General features: G+C 46.9%; 1 protein-coding gene across 3 annotated transcripts in view; it reads left to right on the forward strand.

Moving 5' to 3' along the window:
* LOC112254545 (rootletin) overlaps positions 1–21,585 on the forward strand; it is a 28,566-nt gene extending 6,981 nt beyond the window's left edge. Inside the window, exons 4-38 of one of the 3 annotated variants that reach the window (XM_024427224.2) lie at positions 4,423–4,614; positions 4,782–4,805; positions 5,005–5,088; positions 5,212–5,312; positions 5,408–5,573; positions 5,678–5,784; positions 5,917–6,144; positions 6,349–6,439; positions 6,527–6,613; positions 6,714–6,926; positions 7,174–7,373; positions 7,651–7,833; positions 7,944–8,088; positions 8,250–8,396; positions 8,623–8,853; positions 9,039–9,232; positions 9,306–9,433; positions 9,724–9,893; positions 10,187–10,366; positions 10,521–10,655; positions 10,780–10,923; positions 11,011–11,249; positions 11,412–11,571; positions 11,774–11,941; positions 12,083–12,518; positions 12,640–12,806; positions 13,044–13,164; positions 13,352–13,515; positions 14,500–14,715; positions 14,877–15,101; positions 15,235–15,384; positions 15,553–15,753; positions 17,047–17,178; positions 20,447–20,620; positions 20,715–21,585. In XM_024427224.2, coding sequence (XP_024282992.1) covers positions 4,423–4,614; positions 4,782–4,805; positions 5,005–5,088; positions 5,212–5,312; positions 5,408–5,573; positions 5,678–5,784; positions 5,917–6,144; positions 6,349–6,439; positions 6,527–6,613; positions 6,714–6,926; positions 7,174–7,373; positions 7,651–7,833; positions 7,944–8,088; positions 8,250–8,396; positions 8,623–8,853; positions 9,039–9,232; positions 9,306–9,433; positions 9,724–9,893; positions 10,187–10,366; positions 10,521–10,655; positions 10,780–10,923; positions 11,011–11,249; positions 11,412–11,571; positions 11,774–11,941; positions 12,083–12,518; positions 12,640–12,806; positions 13,044–13,164; positions 13,352–13,515; positions 14,500–14,715; positions 14,877–15,101; positions 15,235–15,384; positions 15,553–15,753; positions 17,047–17,178; positions 20,447–20,620; positions 20,715–20,801 — 5,790 coding nt within the window. In that variant the 3' untranslated portion in view covers positions 20,802–21,585. The remainder of the gene's footprint in view (positions 1–4,422; positions 4,615–4,781; positions 4,806–5,004; positions 5,089–5,211; positions 5,313–5,407; positions 5,574–5,677; positions 5,785–5,916; positions 6,145–6,348; positions 6,440–6,526; positions 6,614–6,713; positions 6,927–7,173; positions 7,374–7,650; positions 7,834–7,943; positions 8,089–8,249; positions 8,397–8,622; positions 8,854–9,038; positions 9,233–9,305; positions 9,434–9,723; positions 9,894–10,186; positions 10,367–10,520; positions 10,656–10,779; positions 10,924–11,010; positions 11,250–11,411; positions 11,572–11,773; positions 11,942–12,082; positions 12,519–12,639; positions 12,807–13,043; positions 13,165–13,351; positions 13,516–14,499; positions 14,716–14,876; positions 15,102–15,234; positions 15,385–15,552; positions 15,754–17,046; positions 17,179–20,446; positions 20,621–20,714) is intronic. The other 2 variants (XM_042324448.1, XM_024427225.2) reach the window with 2 other exon arrangements.
* Positions 21,586–21,864: the final 279 nt, after the last annotated feature.

Below are 21,864 nucleotides of genomic sequence, written 5' to 3' on the forward strand. Positions count from 1 at the left end.
CTACATTAGGGTATAATGACTCTATGACCTCCTGCATCCAGAAGAGCATCTTCTGAGGCTGAGGGGTGCTCTTCCAATGGCGCATGGTGCTGTGGTGCTGCATGGAGATCACACGCTCTTCAACTGAGCAGCAGTGTCGCGATGGAGGGAATAGCCTGTATGGAGACTACCTAAAACCACTGCAACAGAGTTATCGTAAAGTGTGGGAATAAGCTTATGCCAGACTTAGCCTATGTTTAACCTCTCCCTTGTTCATTTCAGAGTTCATATGTTCATGACCCGATTCATATAAATCCTGTCAAATATTTTAAATTAATATTAACCCTTCCTACAGAATATGCTTTGGCAAGATTTTGAGTGATGAAAGAAATGTGAAAATATTCTATAAAAAAATATATTTTGAGTTGCAATGACACCAGTGGTCATACATAATTCATAGATTCACCAAACATCTTTTATTGTTAATATATGATTCATTATTCCTGGTAGATACTACTGGTTATGATTCGTTATTCCTGGAATATACTACTGGTTATTATTCATTATTCCTGGTGTATACTAATAGGCCTACATCACAGGAGGTTGGTAGCACCTTAATTGGGAGGACTGGCTCGTGGTAATGACTGGAGCGGAATCAGTGGAATGGTATCAAATACATCAAACACATGGTTTCCATGTGTTTGATGCCATTCCATTAGCTCCGTTCCAGCCATTATTATGAGCCAGTCTCCTCTTAGTCCCTGACCCTACATTACTCATCTCATAGGTATATGTATATACTGTACTCTATATCATCTACTGCATCTTGTAATACATGTATCACTAGCCACTTTAACTATGCCACTTTGTTTACATAGCCTACATTACCCATCTCATATGTATATACTGTACTCGATACCATCTACTGCATCTTGCCTATGCCGTTCTGTACCATCACTCATTCATATCTTTATGTACATATTCTTTATCCCTTTACACTTGTGTGTATAAGGTAGTAGTTTTGGAATTGTTAGGTTCGATTACTCGTTGGTTATTACTGCATTGTCAACTAGAAACTGGACATGTTTTTACATTTTGTATGTTGTAGTATAGGACCAATACCGTGTGTAGCCTACTAAAAGAGGTAGACAAACGTTCACTCTTATCATTCATTTGCATTACAAACAGTTGTTCTGTGATAGTATTGACTAGAGGTCGACCGATTAATCGGAATGGCCGATGAACTAGGGCCGATTTCAAGTTTTCATAACAATCGGAAATCTGTATTTTTGGACACTGATTTTGCTGATTTATTTTATTTTAATTTTATATAATTTAAAATCTTTATTTAACTAGGCAAGTCAGTTAAGAACACATTCTTATTTTCAATGACGGCCTAGGAACGGTGGGTTAACTGCCTCGTTCAGGGGCAGAACGACAGATTTTCACCTTGTCAGTTCGGGGGATTCAATCTTGCAACCTTACAGTTAACTAGTCCAATGCTCTAACCACCTGCCTCTTATTGCACTCCACGAGGAGCCTGCCTGTTACGTGAATGCAGAAAGCCAAGCTAAGTTGCTAGCTAGCATTAAACTTATCTTATAAAAAACAATCAATCAATCATAATCACTAGTTAACTACACATGGTTGATGATATTATTAGTTTATCTAGCGTGTCCTGCGTTGCATATAGTTGATGCGGTGCGTATCGTTGCTCCAATGTGTACCTAACCATAAACATCAATGCCTTTCTTAAAATCAATACACAGAAGTATATATTTCTAAACCTGCATATTTAGCTAAAAGAAATCCAGGTTAGCAGGCAATATTAACCATGTGAAATTGTGTCACTTCTCTTGCGTTCATTGCACGCTGAGTCAGTGTATATGCAACAGTTTGGGCCGCATAATTTGCCAGAATTTTATGTAATTATGACAACATTGAAGGTTGTGCAATGTAACAGGAATATTTCGACTAATGGATGCCACCCCTTAGATAAAATACGGAACGGTTCCGTATTTCACTGAAAGAATAAACGTCTTGTTTTTGAGATGATAGTTTCTGGATTCGACCATATTAATGACCAAAGGCTCGTATTTCGGGGTGTTATTATGTTATAAGTAAGTCTAGGATTTGATAGAGCAGTCTGACTGAGCGATGGTAGACAGCAGCAGGCTCGTAAGCATTCATTCAAACAGCATTTTTGTGCGTTTTGCCAGCAGCTCTTCGTTGTGCGTCAAGCATTGTGCTGTTTATGACTTCAAGCCTATCAACTCCTGAGATTAGGCTCATGTAACCGATGTGAAATGGCTAGCTAGTTAGCGGGGTCCGCGCTAATAGCGTTGCAAACGTCACTCGCTCTGAGACTTGGAGTAGTTGTTCCCTTTGCTCTGCATGGGTAACGCTGCTTTGAGGATGGCAGTTGTCGTTGTGTTCCTGGTTCGAGCCCAGGTAGGGGCGAGTAGAGGGACGGAAGTTATACTGTTACACTGGCAATACTAAAGTGCCTATAAGAACATCCAATAGTCAAAGGTTAATGAAATACAAATGGTATAGAGAGAAATAGTCCTATAATTCCTATAATAACTACAACCTAAAACTTCTTACCTGGGAATATTGAAGACTCATGTTAAAAGGAACCACCAGATTTCATATGTTCTCATGTCCTGAGCAAGGAACTTAAACGTTAGCTTTCTTACATGGCACATATTGCACTTTTACTTTATTCTCCAACACTTTGTTTTTGCCTTATTTAAACCAAATTAAACATGTTTCATTATTTATTTGAGGCTAAATTGATTTTATTGATGTATTATATGAAGTTAAAATAAGTGTTCATTCAGTATTGTTGTAATTGTCATTATTACAAATAAATGCAAAAAAATCGGCTGATTAATCGGCACCGGCTTTTTTGGCCCTCCGGTAAATCGGTATCGGCGTTGAAAAATCATAATCGGTCGACCTCTAATATTGACATCACTTTTACAATAGCCTATGAAGGCACGCAGCTTACTTTATCGCCCCTCCCTGCTCTCTTGCTATAACGTGTGTGTTGCTCTCTGTTACGAATCCCTTTGGCCCTGCAGTCTAGGGGGGATGGAAACGAGACCCGTAACATATCTCATTCAAATCATAAGTGAAAAGGAACAGTGAGAACTAATAACAGACAACCTAATTCTACTGTCAAACACTTAAGGTTTATTGTTCAAACACACGGTAATGGGTGGTGGGGGTGTGGGGGGCTGAGCTGGACCCAAGGAAAGAACTAATATATATCAACAACAAAAAACTAAGGTAGTCTAACCTGCTTCATGAACAGCTAGCTAACTAACCAATAAAATACAGTGGGTGGTCCACCCAGTTCTATCTAACTAGGGTTCTTAGACAAAGTTTTCCTACAGGTAACGTATGGCCATGGGCGACTTGGTTTGGTATCCCCTTTTCCCACCAACAAACAAACAGTCATACACCACAACAATACATACTCACATAATAATGGACAAATGTGACATGTAGGCACAACAACAAAAGAGAGATAGCTAGAGAGACAACTGATTGGGTTTCTTTTAAACCAAGGGAAAGGGGATGTGACTGGCTAAGGGAAAAGGAGCAGGTGTGTCTTTAGATTGGCAACTGATTAGCAACTGATGACTGCCACGTGTGACATGGGTAGAAGGAGAGAAAACAAATACACACAGGATACCTGTATCCGTAACACTCTCTGAATGGGCATTTACTCTTATTCGCGGCAGATTTTAATTGGCTACTGTCATGTAGGACATTTCACACCAGCTATGAATATAGTTGGATTTAGTTTGCTTTTCTGAAACTCTCCCATAGAAAATGTTGCACACTTGGAGATGTGGAGGTTTGGCTTACTGTAGATTATGCTCATTGCGTAGTGTCACAAATTAGACTAATGCAGCCTATAGTTGTAGTAATTGATGTTTACATTATGAAGCTTGTGTCCTACTGGTGCTCATTCTGTTAGGTGTAGGTCTACCGCAGCTATGGCTGCATTTCAGATACACTTGTATGTCATAGTAGGACCAATCTCTTGTTTTATTAAGACTCTATAAAGCAATACTAGTTGTGCCCACCATGGATTTAAAATGCCCCCTCAGGCATTTCATCCTGGAGCCGTGCCTGGAGGCCTGCTTACAACCCCTCAATCACTGAGCCCTCTAAGAAACCATTTGGTTCCTGATAGGGTTACGTAGATGCAAATGGAATCGTCTTGCTCCTTGCAATAATTAATTATGCATTTATAACAGAGAATTATGGTAAAACATTTCAGCATATCTTATTTGACTTTCTAGGTCCGACCACATAGCATACCTTGCAATCCCGAAGAAAAACAGTAAGCAACAGGGGTTACAGTGTGACTCCCCCTGTGTCACATCACCCCGTCAACCTCTCTGTTATGTGTTTTAATCTACGTAGCTAGAGCATGCGCTCTGCCTGGAGACGGGTGACGGGGAGCAGGATTCACCAGAGTCTCGCAGCCTGGCTCAGCAGAACGTGGACCTGCGCCGGCGTCTGGATGAGGAGCAGGCGGCCTACAAGCGTAAACTCACAGCCTACCAGGAGGGCCAGCAGAGACAGGCTCAGCTGGTGCAGAAGCTGCAGGCCAAGGTATCACACTATGATGCATTTGTTTCCGTTCACCTCCATTTCATTTGAAGGGTAAAGAGTGTTTTACTAGTTCATTTGTAAGTCTGTAATTGTCTGCCAACCTTGTTAACAGGTTGAGCCTAATGGCGTGTTTTTTGTGTTTTTTATTTACTTTATTTTTATTGAAGAACACACAAATGAACACAAAACAGGTAATGGCTGTGTTTTTTTATGGTTTTAATTTGGGAAGTGAGTTCATGAACCTCATAGATGTCTTCCTTTATGACATCACTGCCTTATATACTCTTCTACTAAGAATTAAACATTTTATGATGACAAATAGGATCTAATGTAATCTATATTATGTCACCAGTCAGAGAGTAGATCACCTCACTGTGTCCTCCCCTCCAGGTCCTGCAGTACAAGAAGAGGTGTGGAGATCTAGAGCAGACTCTAGTGGAGAAGTCCTCAGAGCTGGAGCAGCACAGACTGAGTGTTCGTACTGCTCTACACCACTATGGAGACATTCTGAAACAACGAACCATGCATTTAGTTGCAGCAGTGAGTTAATCTACAATTCACATCGGATGCGTAACTGTGATTCTTATTTCTCTTTAGGGTCGTTGTGATCTGTCCAGCAACAGTCACCGCGGAGAAGAGGTGGATCCATGCTGCGACTTGGAAAATGCTCTGATTCGGTTGGAGGAGGAGCAGCAAAGGTTAGTGATTGTAATCTGCCTGGGCCAATCAGTAATGAAACTAATGGCATACAGAATTCAATGCAATTGATGCAATGCCGTGTTATGCTCTACAGGAGCAGCAGTCTGTCTGCAGTGAACGCCATGCTGAGAGAGCAGTTGGAGCAGGCAGGACTGGCCAATGAGGCACTCAGCCAGGACATACGCAGGCTCACTGCTGATTGGTCTAAATCCAGGGAGGAGCTGGAGCAGAGGGAGTCTGATTGGAGGAGGGAGGAGGAGGTGGGTATTAGAAATGGGTTTTTGCGGATGGCTGTTTTAATTTTTTATATAAGAAACAATTTTCTTATTTTCTGTCACATGCCATTTCACAATTTCTCTCTTAGTCTTTCCACAGTTATTTCAGCAGTGAGCACAGTCGTCTACTGTGCCTATGGCGACAGGTGGTGGGCTTCCTGAGGCAGGTGTCTGATCTGAAGAGCGCTACAGAGAGGTCAGAACAACTAACTGCACAACAAACTGCACAAATGCACCTCATTTTATATTGTGAAGTTGCCACGACATTTGTGCTCTATGGAATTTTTATTCTTTCATATTTCGCCCTCGGCCCCTTTCCCTCTGCCAGAGACCTGTCTGACATGCGTAACGAGCTGGTACAGACCTCCCACTCTATCCAGTCATCCTGCTCTGGCCTGTCCTCCACGATGCGCAACCGGGAGGGAGGGGCGGCCCTGGCTCTGGAGCGGGAGGTGGCGCTGCGGGGGCAGCTGGAGCTGCAGCTCAGAGAACGGGTGGCCGAGATGATGAGCCTGCAGACCAGGACAGACGCAGAGAGGGCCGAGCTCAACGCCAGGTCAGGGACAGAGTTGAACACTCTGCTCAGTCATTGGCAGTGTCTCAAATGGCACCCTAAATAGAACACTACTTTTGACCTTTTAAATCAAGAGGGTGAAGTGTAATGTGCATCTTAGAGATTCAATGGTGTGTGTGTGTGTGTGTGTGTGTGCGTGTGCGTGTGAGTGTGTGTGTGTGTGCGCATGTGTGTGTGTGTGGTCAGACTGTCAGATGCAGTGCAAGAGTGGGAGAGGCTGAAGGGGCAGACTGAGGAGAGAGACAGAGACATGGCCTCTCTGACCAGGAGACTGGAGGTGAGATTGGCCTGTGTGACCCCAGCATAGAAACTCCCTGTAGCCATTAGCCATCATACCCCACACTATGGTTCTATCCTCCTACAGGAGCAGAATGGCAACGATGAGACAGACATGCAGGTGATGAGAGCTCATACTGAAACACTGCTGGACACACTGAGAGACATCGCACAGGTACAGCAGTCTCTCACTTATACACATGCACGCGCACACACACATATACACACACACACAGCAAACTTTGACCAACCTCCACATTTAAACCCCTCCCTAGACTGTCCTGTCCGATGGGGACTCGTCATCAGAGGCAGACCAGGAGAACACCGGAGCTCCTCTATTGGCTCTGCTCCGTGGCTCCTCCCCTCACCGCTCCTCGTCATCACGGCGATCCATCTCTCCCAGACGCTACTCCTCGTTGGCACCCATCCCAGAAGCCAGCCTGTCTGCCCTGCGCTCTGCTGTCAACAGCAGACATCTCCAGCTGCAGGTACCCTGTCCCTCTGCTGCAGCTGGACACATTAACACATCTTCTACTATCTAAGTGGTTTTACTGTAGTCATTCCCTGGGATTGGGAATTTAAGCTTCTTCTAGCATGCTTTATTACAATGTTACATTGTCCAACTTTCCTATACAAACATTTCCTATAAAAGTTGTCATGTCTCTTAATTCCTCTGTATCACTTTCAGCATCCAGTGTTCAGTGTCCCACTCTGTCCTCTCTCTCTGATCCACAGGAGGTCCGGGGGTGCCTGTCCTCTGCCCATTCATCATTGCAGACACTGCGCAGACAGCTCGCAGAGGCGGAGTCAGCCAAGCGAGAGGCAGAGCAGCGCAGTCGGACCCTGCAGGGAGAGAGGGATGGATTTCAGATAGAAAAAGACACCACGCAGAGAGAGAGAGAACGTCTGAAACAAGACAGAGACACACTGGCTAGGTACAACCAGGAGAGTCCGCAAGCAGACTTATAAAACAACTTGGGTGATGGAAAACCCTTTAGCACCAGGAACTGTCTTCCCTCAGTGCACTGGTTAAAGAACAGGCCTTCATGTGGAGTAGCTAGAGAAGAGGAGTAGCTAATGCTACATATAATATAAGCACTAGCAGTTCAATTTATTTTGAGGAAGCGCACATCTATCCTTTCATACAGTTTTACAGAAATCTCTAATCACCATGTCCTGTTGTCCTCTGTGTCTGTGTGTCTGTCCTCTCAGCGAGAAGATGGCTGTGGAGAAGGCAGCCCAGACAGCTCTGATCAAGGCCCAGATCCTGCAAATGGACTGTGAAAAGCTGCAGCAGGCCGTGACGTCGGCCCAGAGAGAGAGGGATCACGAGAGAGAGGAGAAGGAGGCCGTTCTGCAGGAGAGAGACCGAGCCAAGGCTGAGACCGAACGAGTGTGAGTGAGAGAAGAGATCAGCGAAACCAATTGTCATTGATAGGGTGTGTGAATGGAAAACGAACACTGTGGTCATGTCTCTGTGTCTAACGCTGTCGCTGACCCCACAGTCAGAAGCAGTGGGAGCAGAGTGAGAGCCGGGCGTCTGTCCAGCGAGGGGAGCTGTCTGTAGTGAGAGAGATCCACCACCAGGCAGAGGTAGAGAAGCAGCTGCTGGAGGGGGAGAAGACCCAGCTCACTGAGGCTCTGAACCGGGTAAGACACACAGACACGGATGATATCACTCAAACTCTCTGGATCCTCTTGTTTGGATGTTACTATTTGTTCCTCCTTTGACTTCCACTCCTTGAAAGTTCATCCCTTAAAATTTCACCCATCCTCTCTCTGTCCTGTATGTTTTATCCTCCCTACCACAGGCTGAGAGCAGTAATGCAGAGCTCTCTCTGCTGGTCAATAAGCTTCACTCTGAGGAGGCTGCCCTCCAAGACTCTCTGGCCAAGATGGGCAGCATGAACGAGGGCCTGGCCCAGGACAAGTCTGACCTCAACTCCATCATCTGCCAGGTAAGACACAGTGGGACCAACACCTTAATCAACATGTGACTAACACTTGTGGGTGAAGTCATATAGGACTGATGCAAGAGTAACCATCAAAACAAAGCATCTCTCTGGCCTATTCTATAGGATAGGTATCATGGTATGCCTTCCTGGACCTCTTCAATTGAGGCCTTCCTCACCTGTTCACACTCTCATACGTGTCCATGTTTCTCTCTCTCTGTCTGTCTCTCAGCTGGAGGAGGAGAAGGCCCATCTGCACTCCCAGAAGCGTGAGGCGGAGCAGGAGAAGCTGACCATCAGAGATGAGCTGGTCCGAGTGGAGCAGGACAGACTAGAGCTGGACACCGCCCGCCTCGCCCTCCACCAATCACTGCAAGAGTCCGAGCTGAGCAGGGTGGGGATGGAGGCGGAGCTTCAGAGTCTCCGGGCAGATAGAGTGAAGCTGCAGGACAAAGTCACTCAGGTAAATGATGAGTCTCCACTCTGAATGGGAAAGTGGCATATGATAATGTGTCTTTTCAGCAAGAAAGAGCTTCAGTAATTAACAAAGCATGATCATCACTGAGTTCTGAAACCTCATTGTTCCATTGAATATGTCTGTAAATGTGTACAGTTTTACTGCATGTACCTGTGTATTTCTGCTGACAGTTGTGTGGCGAGGTGAGCTCTCTGGGGGCGGAGTTGGGTATGGCCCGGGGTGAGGAACAGAGGCAGGGCGTGGCCCTGGAGGAAGTAGGGCGGGGCAGAGTGGAGCTGGCTAGAGAGAGGGCGGGGCTGGTGGTCCAGCTAACTGCGTCAGAGAGAGAGAACACCAACCTGACTGAGGAGCTGGCCACATTCAGGTGAGATCTGTGTGTGTGCACGTGTGTGTGTGTTGAAGAATTGGTCCCTAATGTGTGTGTCGTGCCCCTGCAGGTCGGAGCGGGAGGCCCTGGAGACCAGCCTGTTTGAGGAGCAGCAGCAGCTGGTGCAGCTGGAGTCTGGCAGAGAGCAGCTGGAGACAGAGATCCAGAGCTTGCGTCTGCGCTGTGAGACAAACACTGGTGAGAAATGGAGAGAGAGAGAGAGGACAGGAGGAGGAACCAAATGAGTGAAAACAAGATGGTAGTGGCAGTGTGGCAGAGAGCGCATCAACAAGGAAGACGGAAGTATTGATATGTTAGAATGAAATATTGAGGAGCATTGATGAAGCCATAGAACATCAAAAGAACGAGGGGAAACCAGATCAAGTGTTAGTAAAAAGGAGTTGAGGAGAAATTATGCTATAGCCATTACATGACTGTCTGAACACCAGTGTGAAACTGCTCATCATGTCCCCTATTGTCCTGTGTAGCGGAGCTGAGGCGTGTGCGTGCTGATGGGGAGAATGCACTGGCACAGAGTGAGAGGGAGAGAGCGGCTCTGAGCCAGGCCCTGAGCAGCACCCAGCAGGAGTTCCAGAAGGCCCTACGCACCACCATCAATGACCACCAGGAGGAGGCAGAGAGACTGACCGCTGAGAAGGTGCGGGGGGATGGGGGTTCTCAGACTCTGTAGAATTCTTATTTACAGTGACGGCCTACAGTAGTGTACTAAACTGTCTAGGTCTGTTTGGAGAGGTTTCTGCTCTAGCAGTAAGAGTATTGTATGGATGGTTTTACTTGTATCCAGTACTATTAGCATTATAGTTATTTTTCTTTCTTTTGCCGAAGGTGTCTCAATGTGTGTCTTGATTCTACTCAGTTGTTCGTGTTCTTTATTTGGGCTGGTCAGGGCCTTACAATGAACATCAACAACGGAGTGTGTTTGTTCTCCAGGAGGCCCTGCGTCACAGTCTGGAGTCTGAACAGGAGGGGGCACTACGCCGAGTCAGACAGGAGGCCGAAGAGCAGCACCTCAGAGCCGAGAGAGACCGGGAAGACCTGAGAGATGAAGTGAGGAGTCTGCAGCACGACAGAGACCAGAGTCTGCTACAGGCAGAGACAGAGAAACAACAGGTCAGTCACAACTGAGAGACCAGACAGACACCATGTAATAGAGATCAGACTTTGTAATGAAGTGCAGAGCAAATAGTGATAAGAGATAACTACCTTCATGAGGTTGTGATCCATATGCCCTGTTCTAGAGGCCCTTTCTATTGCCCTCTGTCAGATGCTGTCCCAGAAGGAAACAGAGAAGGCTGTGCTGTCTGAGAGAGTGTCCATCCTGCAGGCAGAGCTGGGTACTGCAGCCCTGGAGCTGGACAGACTAGCCAGAGAGGCAGCTCATTACAAAGACCAGGAGAGGGTAATTCTAGACCGCTTTAGAACTCTGTGTCCATTCTGTACTATCCTGAATTGTTCTAAATTACATTAAAAGGCTAAACATGTATGTGTCCAAACTCTAACGTCTCCCTGACTTTTGTCTATAGGCCTCAGTGGGAGCTCTGACCATTGAGTTACTGGAGCTTCGCTCTCAGCTGGAGGATGCTGACAGTGTTCATGATCGGGAGCTACACAGGCTGCAGGAGAACTGCACTGACCTACAAACACACACGGACATTGCACTCAAAGAGGTAAGGGACGGTTAGAGTCAGGGATGGAGCCGGTGACCATTTCTGGTTCAACATTTCTTCACCACTCTCCCTAACTTCCTCTTCCAGTTGGAGGAGTGCAGAGCTTCTCTCTCAGCCAGTGAGGAGAGCCGAGACCAGGTGAGGCGGGACATGATGGAGATGGAAAGGCGCCTCAACCAAACCCGGGACACTGGAGAGGGGTACAGAAGGGACGGTGTGGAGCTACGGCGCACCCTCGGTGATGTCACCAAGGAGAGAGACACTCTCAGCCTATCAAATGCCCAACTGAGAGAGACACTGAGAAGTGCAGATACTGAAAGAATCAGGTAGAGCTTGGCTGCACACCTCCCACATGTTCAGTTCTAGTGTCACTGTTGGGTCGTAAATCCTAAAGAAAGCATCTATACAAAAGTGTGTAATGTTTGACATTTTAGTTTGACCGAACTCTCACTGCAGTAGTTGCAGTACTAATATTGTGTGTGTGTCAGTGTAAAGCGTCAATGTGAGGAGAAGGAGCAGCGGCTGGCTGTTCTGGAGGAGAGCCTGTCGTCTGCCCAGAGAGAGGTGGCTGAACTCCGCAGCTGTTTGAGAGAGGTTGAGAGGTCACGACTGGAGGCCTGGAGAGAGCTGCAGGAGATACGCAGACAGGTCCATCACACACACGGTCACATTTCTGAAATAATCTTTTTATAATTTTACATTTATCGGTTTACCTTAAATGCAGTGGAACACTCTAAATAACTTGACTAGGCATTGAGTTTTTGCTATCCACGTGATCTTACCAGGAAAAACTCCAGACTTTGGCTTAGACATAGTCTATAACTTGTCCTCCATCTGATCACTCCATCAGGTGAAGGTGCTTGATGGAGAGAAGGAACAGAAAGGGAAGGAGGTGGCTGAGCTGCAGACACGTCTCTCCCTGGAGGAGCAGAGAGAGGAGGAGAGAGGGAGGGCGATGTTCTCTCTCAAACAGAAGCTGGTCGAGGCTGACACAGCCATGACCTCCATCAAGAAAGAGGTGAGGATGGTGGAAGACATTGAGGAGGGTGTAGAGGGAGAGTTTAGGCTTGGTTAAACATAAAACTTAATCAACCTCCCTCTGCACATCCCTTTCTGCTGCACCTCTCTATCCCTCCCCCTCTCTTTCTCCTCCATCCAGCTGTCCATCCTCCAGAGGCGTCTGACAGAGTCAGAGTCAGGCTGTCGGGGTTGTGAGAGGGAGCTGACGGCCCAGCTGCAGGAGGCCCGGGGCTGTGAGAAGAAGCTCCAAGATGAGGCCAGGAACCTGTCCCTGCGGGCCCAGACAGCCCAGGACTCCCTCACCCTGTCTAGCCTGCAGCTCAGCGAGGCCCAGGGCCGCCTGGCAGCCACCGAGGCAGAGCTGGCCCGGTCCGAGGCCGGACGCAGGGAGCTGGAGTTCCGCCTGGGCAGCCTGCAGTCGGCGCTGACCCGTACACTGGGCATCGGAGTGGGGGGCCGAAGCAGTGCCAGCTGGGGCAGGAGCCCCAGGGGGAGCTCCCCAGCAGCATCCCACAGCAGCATCACACGTCACCGTAGCCTCTCGCCCCTACGCTGCTCACTGTCGCCCCCTAAAGGTGAGGGTGAACCCTTGCCAAACATCAGTGTGAAAGCAGGCTGTAATGTATTGTATTTACAGAGACAAACAAAGTCCTGTAGAATACTTGATGGGATTGGAGTTATACTTTTTTCTTCCAGATTTTGGAGGTTCGACCCCTGACAACACGTTGGGCTGCTCCAGGCAGATCTCCCCAGAACGGGGTGACACGCCCCTCCCCATGCCTCTGCCTGAGCTGGACCCTGAGACGCTGCGCTGCGGCCTCAGAGACTTCCTCCAGGACATCCGAGACTCTCGGAGAGAGAGGGTACTGTAGACATGATGCATGTCAGTCCAGTATCATATAAACATATTGATTTGACATTTTATTTACCATTCCGTCAGACACATATATTAACATATATTAAGACTTTTTTTTCCGAACTAAGTGATTTCTCTGTGCTAAACAATTGTACAATAAATCTCTGAAATGTGAATTTATAAGATAGAAATGGTCTGTCAGTGCATGACGGGGTTGTTGAACTGTGTTTCATGTTGTTTTCAGGACGAGGCTCGGTGCCAGTTGGGGGCGCTACAGAGTGTGCTGGAGGAGATGACGGGGGAGAGAGACTCCGCCCAGAACCACCTTTCTCAGCTACACAACACACTGCAGGAGTGCCAGGAGGGTGAGCCACACACACATGCACACGGGCACACACACAAACCATAAGAGGGCCAAGAGAGTCATTTACACAGTGAAGTCATTCACAGCCATCCAATGACCCAGGAAGGGCTCATATTATGCACACATTGGCATATAGACCTTGTCTGTGAATGCTCCAGTGTTGTGACTGTCTGTGTGTTTCCGTCCAGGTAAGCGTTGTGTTGACGGGCGTCTGAGCTCCACCCAGGCCATGCTCCAGCAGCAGGAGGAGACGGTGAGGAGGGGAGAGAGGGAGAGGAGGGCCCTCACTGACAGAGTCAAGGTTCTGGAGAGAGCCCTGCAGACTGCAGAGACGGAGAGGAAACATACACAGGTACACATTGCAGAGACTGAAACACACCTGAAGTAAACATACTCTCACATAAACACATACTTACTGTATGTGGAAGAACTAGGATTCTTATGTCTGCTAACACAATGCTGCACACTGACCTGCCAACACTGTCGTATGGTGACCCTGCAGGGAGCAGAAAACTGACGGTGTCTGTCATAACAACAGATGCCACAGAACACTGAGTAATTAAACACAACGTCATGTCATATCTCTGGCCAAAGCAACTCCATATGTCCAGCCCTCACACAACCCTAGGAAACACAAGAAAAGTGCTCTCTGCTTATGAGAGAGAATTTATGATTATAGTTAGAGGGTCCAAATCAAATGGTCAGGTGAATGCTTTCTGTTGCTGGAAAGAAAGGGGTTAAATTTGGTTAGAAAAAGAGGGGGGCTTTGAGCATTAGAGTGAGTTGAGAGAAGGAGGGAGGGATGTGGCCAGCTGTGTGTTAATGTCTGTCTGGCCTCTCTGTGAGAGTGTTTGTGGAGTGTCTGTGTTTGCCCCTCATGTCTAGTTCTATAGCTCTCTACAGCAGGGATAAACTACTATTTGAGAAAGTCCAGTCACACACATTCCCTAAATGGCATAGGTCCAGATGGATATAGTCATTACTTGGCTTAGTAACAAACCCCCACATCGTGACCCATGCGACCCCCAAACTGTTCACACCTCTCTTGTTGGTGGAGAAACATTTTTGCCGTTTTAAAGCAAATTTCCTGCAATTCTACACTTTGCCATGTCTTATGTGTACCTGAGTGACTCAACAAAATCAATGTAGTCGTTGTGTATGGCTGCTCTAGTCTCTAGCCCTCTCATTAGACAAGCAGCCTTTCTGCTGTCAGACTGTCACATACTGTATCTGTATGGACTGGCTGGCTTTGACATGTGACTGCCAGTTTCAGATCTTTCTCTCTCACATTGTCTCTCTCACTCTCTCCTTCTCTTTCTCGCCCTCCTCCCTGTAGGACCAGTTGAGTAAGCAGCGTGCGGGCGAGGTGCGTCTGGAGGCTGAGCGGAGGAGACTGCAGGAGGCCCTGGAGACTGCCGAGGCCCGGGGGACCAGGGTGGAGCTGGGGAGACGCAGCCTGGAGGGGGAGCTGCATAGACTCAAACTGAGCCTCGGGGACAGGGAGGCTGAGAGCCAGGCCACCCAGGAGCGCCATGACGTACTACTCAAACAGGTAGCACACTGGATGGACACTCTTACCCACATGTCTATGAACAAATACATCCCTGATAGAGGAAGGTTATGCTGAGATTTAACCAGAATCAAATGGGAATACACTTAAACCGTATACACACTCAAAGCACTAATACACACTGTGTTGTGGATCTGTCCCAGGTGGCAGAGGGGGAGAGCCGTGTGACGTCGCTCAAGAGAGAGGTGGAAAGGCTGAGCCAAGCTCTGTCTAAAGTCCATGAAGGAGAGGCCTGTCTCAGAGAGAAGACCCAGAACCTTTCACAGAGCCTCCAGGAGGCCACGGCTGCCCACAGCGCCACCCAGGGGCGCCTGGTCGCACTGCAGAAGACCCTGGGGCTGGCCGAGCAGGACCGCAGGCATCTACAGGTGGGCGGAGAGGAACCATTGATGGGACAGTAGGGATGAATTTCAAGTGTTTGTTGTCAAGGTTCATCCCTGTAATTTAAATAGGATTACAGCAAATTGTAATGAGCAGTGAATGGAGTGTTGCTGTGTTCAGGAACGAGTGGATGTAGCACGGGCCTCCCTGGCGGAGGGGAAGAGAGGCATGGTGGCCCTCACTGAGCGAGTGCAGAGCCTTCAGACTGAGCTGACCCAGAGCGAGCTGAGACGAGGAGAGCTGGAGGCAGAGCTGGCCCACACACAGGAGGTGTGTGAGAGAGACTTTTACCCATACATAATCATTACCTGAAGGATAGGGGTAAAGACATAGCGGGGGCATGTGAAGAATTGAAATGGAGAAAAAGAGCGAGAGAGAAAGAGACATAGGCCTGATTCTCATCTGTGTAGCTGTTCCTTCACCCTGTCTGTCCTGTAGGCCCTGCGTCAACGGTCCACCAGTCTGACAGAGGCCCAGTACAGTGCCCAGTCAGCCCAGGCAGAGAGAGCAGCTGCAGAGGAGAGGCTGCGGGGGCTGCAGAGGGCCGTGGCCGTGCTGGAGACCGAGAAGAAAGATGCGGAGAGACAGGCTGTCCGCCTGGAGAAGGACAAAAATGCATTGAGAAATACACTGGACAAGGTGAGACGAAGACAAGACCGTGAGATAAACACCAAACACAACAGCCATCAGGAATATACACAGAGTCTGGAAATATTAAGAACACCTTCCTAATATTGACTTGCACCCACCCCTTGTCGTTCTCTGTAAACATCATCAATGCATTGACTCGCTCCTGTAGATTCATGCTTTACAATATCTGTAAAGTACGACCTTTCCTCACACAGGAAGTGGTGCAGGTCCTAATCCAGGTACTTGTCATCTCCCGTGTAGACTTACTGCAACTCACTGTTGGCTGGGTTCCCCGCTTGTGCCATCAAACCACTACAACTTATCCCGAATGCCGCATCCCGCCTGGTGTTCAACCTTCCCAAGTTGTCCCATGTCACCCCACTCCTCCGCACACTCCACTGGCTTCCAGTCGAAGCTCGCATCCGCTTCAAAACCTTGGTGCTTGCCTAAGGAGCAGCAAGGCAAACTGCCCCTTCCTACCTTTAGGCTATGCTCAAACCCTACACCCCAACCGAGTGCTCTGTTCTGCCACCTCTGGTCTCTTGGCCCTCCCCCCCCTACAGGGGGTCAACTCCCACTCAGCACAGTCAAGGCTATTTTCTATCCTGGCACCCCAATGGTGGAACGAGCTTCCCCCTAACGTCAGGACAGTGGAGTCCCTACTCATTTTTCAAAAACGTCTGAAACCCTACCTCTTCAAAGAGTATCTGAAATAAATCCCACGGCACTTGTCTTTTCTTACAAGTGTATCCGATGTGAAATGGCTAGCTAGTTAGCGGTGGTGCGCGCTAATAGCGTTTCAATCGGCGACGTCATGCACTCTGAGACCTTGAAGTAGTTGTTCCCCTTGTTCTGCGAGGGCCGCGGCTTTTGTGGCGCGATGGGTAACGGTGCTTCGAGGGTGGCTGTTGTCGATGCGTGCAGAGGGTCCCTGGTTCGAGCCTAGGTAGGGGCGAGGAGAGGGACGGAAGCTATACTATTACACTAGCACTGACTTTATTGAGGGAAAATGTAACTACTTTATTGAGGGGAAAATGTAGCTACTTTATTGAGGGGAAAATGTAACTACTTTATTGAGGGGGATCATGTACTTCCTACGACTGTAATAGGTGGTTTTCTCACTATCTTGAGATTAACTCACTAATTGTAAGTCGCTCTGGATAAGAGTGTATGCTAAGTGACTAAAATGCCAAATCTAATTTTCTATTAAAATGCGGAATTGACTGAATTAAATATGAAATGGACTCTAACCTTTGAGTGGCACTGAGGTGATTGTGACCGTTTGGGACTGTCTCTTGTCAGGTGGAGCGTCAGAAGCTGAAGACTGAGGAGGGTAGCATGCGTCTGTCTGCAGAGAAGGGCCTCCTGGATCGCTCCCTCACCACTGCCGAGCAGGAGCTGCAGAACGCACAGAGACAGATAGCAGTGCTACAGGTGGGCAGGTACTAGTAGGGAGAATGTAAACTGTAGAGAAAGGCAAAGAAAGGTGAACTTTACTTCAGGGGGTAGCAGTAAGGTGACAGTGACTGTCATGAGATGTGGCTGAGTGTTTCCTCAACATGTGAGTCATCTTATTTCCCCTGCTGAGTCAAGCGTTAGTTATATTAACTTGACCTTTATTTAGTTGGTTGGTTCTGTGTGGGTCAATGTGGTAATGTTTTCCTAGGCGCACACATTAGTATTTTACTGGGGTCAAACTCAATTTGATAATGCAAAGCATTCATCAAAGTCAAGTCCCATAGCATATGATTGTAAGATAACAATCAACCCCTCCCCCAACCCTCATTTACTGAGGCGATTGGCTGATGTTGGTGTACATGTTTTATTTGACTGCTTTGTGAAAGGAGAAGTTGGTGGATGTAAGAAAGAAAATAACATTTTCTATGGCGAGTGTCTTTATGTCCGGTGTTTGTCTAGTCATTGCTATAATAGAAGACCAGGATCATTTCTACTTTGTAGTTTGTCTGAAATTCTCTGTACAGATAAGTGAGGGGGTTAGTCAGGTGAGATGGTGCTTTTGTTGCAGATTATTGTACTTTCCTCTTCATGTCTGTTATTCCCTGAGCTCCGGGGGTCGTGTTCACTTTAAATTTAAGCTAAATGAAACCCCATGCAGGCGTGAGTTGGAATCACTACAAAATGGCTGAAGCCCCAGGCCCTCTGGACCTAAAAGCATCTGCTGCTAGTTAGATGTCTAATGTTAAGCAGAATTGTTTGGCTTGTTTGTCCTTGGTCTGGACCCTGATGGTGTCTGTTACGACTGAAGTTTTATAACAACGTGCACATCATCCTTGACATACATTTTGTACATAAATGACATGATGTAGCCTAGCTAGTAGGCCACTGTTGAATAGTATTTTACTGTGGAGACTTTGTTAAATAGTTGGAATTGTAAGAGTTGTTTCCAGTCCCTTTCTCTGTGATTGTCATTCTAATGGAATACAGAAAGAACATAACCCAGTCCCTTTCTCTGTGATTGTCATTCTAATGGGGTACAGAAAGAACATAACCCAGTCCCTTTCTCTGTGATTGTCATTCTAATGGAATACAGAAAGAACATAACCCAGTCCCTTTCTCTGTGATTGTCATTCTAATGGAATACAGAAAGAACATAACCCAGTCCCTTTCTCTGTGATTGTCATTCTAATGGAATACAGAAAGAACATAACCCAGTCCCTTTCTCTGTGATTGTCATTCTAATGGAATACAGAAAGAACATAACCCAGTCCCTTTCTCTGTGATTGTCATTCTAATGGGATACAGAAAGAACATAACCCAGTCCCTTTCTCTGTGATTGTCATTCTAATGGAATACAGAAAGAACATAACCCAGTCCCTTTCTCTGTGATTGTCATTCTAATGGAATACAGAAAGAACCAAAAAAAAACTGTCCTCAAACATTTACATCAAAAGTTGCAAAGTTATGAACAAAGACACAAAACATCCACATCAAATTACAGATTGTTTTTGATCAAATAACATGGAAAACAACCACTTTTTGTGCAGTATTAATTTAACTTCCTTATAAACCACTTTTTACACAATGTAAATGTACATTAGTGTATTGTACATAGGCTGGTCATCTAGGTTTGTACCTGTAGACTTTCCATCACCATGAAGAAAAACAGTACAGTAATGGAGTACATCAAATGGTTTGTGATGATGTGGCTAGAGCATGGTGCTTGCAATGTGGCTAGAGCATGGTGCTTGCAATGTGGCTAGAGCATGGTGCTTGCAATGTGGCTAGAGCATGGTGCCTGCAATGTGGCTAGAGCATGGTGCTTGCAATGTGGCTAGAGCATGGTGCTTGCAATGTGGCTAGAGCATGGTGCCTGCAATGTGGCTAGAGCATGGTGCTTGCAATGTGGCTAGAGCATGGTGCTTGCAATGTGGCTAGAGCATGGTGCTTGCAATGTGGCTAGAGCATGGTGTTTGCAATGTGGCTAGAGCATGGTGCTTGCAATGTGGCTATAGCATGGCGCTTGCAATGTGGCTAGAGCATGGTGCTTGCAATGTGGCTAGAGCATGGTGCTTGCAATGTGGCTATAGCATGGTGCCTGCAATGTGGCTAGAGCATGGTGCTTGCAATGTGGCTAGAGCATGGTGCTTGCAATGTGGCTAGAGCATGGTGCCTGCAATGTGGCTAGAGCATGGTGCTTGCAATGTGGCTAGAGCATGGTGCTTGCAATGTGGCTAGAGCATGGTGCTTGCAATGTGGCTAGAGCATGGTGCTTGCAATGTGGCTAGAGCATGGTGTTTGCAATGTGGCTAGAGCATGGTGCTTGCAATGTGGCTATAGCATGGCGCTTGCAATGTGGCTAGAGCATGGTGCTTGCAATGTGGCTAGAGCATGGTGCTTGCAATGTGGCTAGAGCATGGCGCTTGCAATGTGGCTAGAGCATGGTGCTTGCAATGTGGCTAGAGCATGGTGCTTGCAATGTGGCTAGAGCATGGTGCTTGCAATGTGGCTAGAGCATGGTGCTTGCAATGTGGCTAGAGCATGGTGCTTGCAATGTGGCTAGAGCATGGTGCTTGCAATGTGGCTATAGCATGGCGCTTGCAATGTGGCTAGAGCATGGTGCTTGCAATGTGGCTAGAGCATGGTGCTTGCAATGCTAGTGTTGTGGGTTCAATTCCCACACGGGACAAGTATGAAAATATATGCACTCACTGCTAAGTTTCTCTAGATAAGAGCATCTACTAAAATGGAAAAGGAATGAATAGACCGTTTCAGTTTTCACATAGAAATAAGTTGCGTTTGCAAAGTATTCCAAGAAACTGGAAGACATATATCAAGTATTATCAGATTAACTTTTTTTGTACAGATAATTATCAGACTCAAGATACAAATGTTGGTTAATACTCAAATACATTTAGTTAAAAATGTTCTGTACTAGTCCTGTATTAACAGACCTTTACTAGTCCTGTATTAACAGACCTTTACTAGTCCTGTATTAACAGACCTTTACTAGTCCTGTATTAACAGACCTTTACTAGTCCTGTATTTGCAGGCGGATATAGACATAATCAGCACAGGCATATTTTTTACTCTGTATCCCCGAACTACTATGCCATGTATTGTTGACATACCTCTTGTTAGCACCTAGAAAACTACTCTTTCCCTAAGTCTCTGACTTGGTGTTTCTGTGGCCCAGTGATTAACACTCCTCTCTATCTGTTTCTATGTCTCTCTGTGTATCCAGGCCCAGCTGGCTGAGATGGAGCAGTCCCACAATGAGAGTGAGAGCTCTGTCCTCCAGCATGATGAGGTGCTGCGTGAGGCGGAGAAGCTGAGGGTCGCCCAGAGGGAGTTAGAAAGGATTCTGGCTGCCCGGGACAGAGCCCACCGCCACCGTGTCAAAGGCCTGGAGGAGCAGGTATGTACACGCACAAGGTTAGAGGTTAAAGGGCAAGAAGACAAACCATGAATGTCTGTGTGTCAGTCCCTGACCCTCTCTGTCCGTCCCACAGGTGTCCACTCTGAAGGACCAGCTACAGCAGGAGATGAGTCGTAGACAGCCCTCTCTACCCACCTCCCTCATATCTGGGGGGAACTGAGCACTGAGCAGCGCTCCCTGTGTCCCTCCATGGGTACTACAGCCCACTAACAGCTCCAGAACCAGTATCACATCATCAGCTCCTCTGTCTTGACACACGCCTCTCCTCCTACTCAGGGAGAAAGTCAGCGACGCCACGGGAGGAGACTGTGGGTGATAAAAGTGTCATCCAGCACAACAGAGGAATGAGATCCTCATCTCTGCCAGTATATACAGTTGACCAGGGTTCCCTTCCACACACACACCAGCATACAATGGGAGAACAGTCTGAGTCACTGTTTGAGCACTAGGCAACAAATTGATCAGTCCTATGAAGAAACTACTGTACCGTCCATCTTGCTAGTATTTGGTTGAGATTGACCCAACTAGTTTGCCTGGACTAATAGATGGACACTATTATATGTAGAGCACATGATATATAGACATGAGATGAAATATTTATGCACTGTATGTGTGTACTGTTTGTGATTTTAGATGTGTGTGTGTACTGAACAAAAATATTAATGCAACAATTTCAAAGATTTTACTGGGTAACAGTTCATAGAAGGAAATCAGTCAATTGTACTAAATTCATTGGGTCTTAATCTATGGATTTCACATGACTGGGCAGGTGCACAGCCATGGGAGGGCGTAGGCCCACCCACTTGTGAGCCAAACCCAGCCAATCGGAATGAGTTTTCCCCACAAAAAAATAAGTTTTATTACAGACAGAAATAATCCTCAGAACCCCCCATCCCCCTCCTCAGACGATCCCGCAGGTGAAGAAGCTGGATGTGGAGGTCCTGGGTTGCACGTGGTCTGCAGTTGTGAGGCCAGTTGGATGTACTGCCAAATTCTCTAAAACAATGTTGGAGGCAGATTATGGTAGAGAAATTAACATTTAATTATTTGGCAACAGCTCTGGTTTTTGCAGTCAGCATGCCAATTGCACACTCCCTCAGAACTTGAGACATCTGTGGCATTGTGTTGTGTGATAAAACTACATTTTAGTAGCCTTTTATTGTCCCCAGCACAAGGTGCACCTGTGTAATGATCATGCTGTTTAATCAGATCCTTGATATGCC

This window comes from Oncorhynchus tshawytscha, linkage group LG07 (genome assembly GCF_018296145.1).
Source record: "Oncorhynchus tshawytscha isolate Ot180627B linkage group LG07, Otsh_v2.0, whole genome shotgun sequence".
Taxonomy (NCBI): Eukaryota; Metazoa; Chordata; class Actinopteri; order Salmoniformes; family Salmonidae; genus Oncorhynchus; species Oncorhynchus tshawytscha.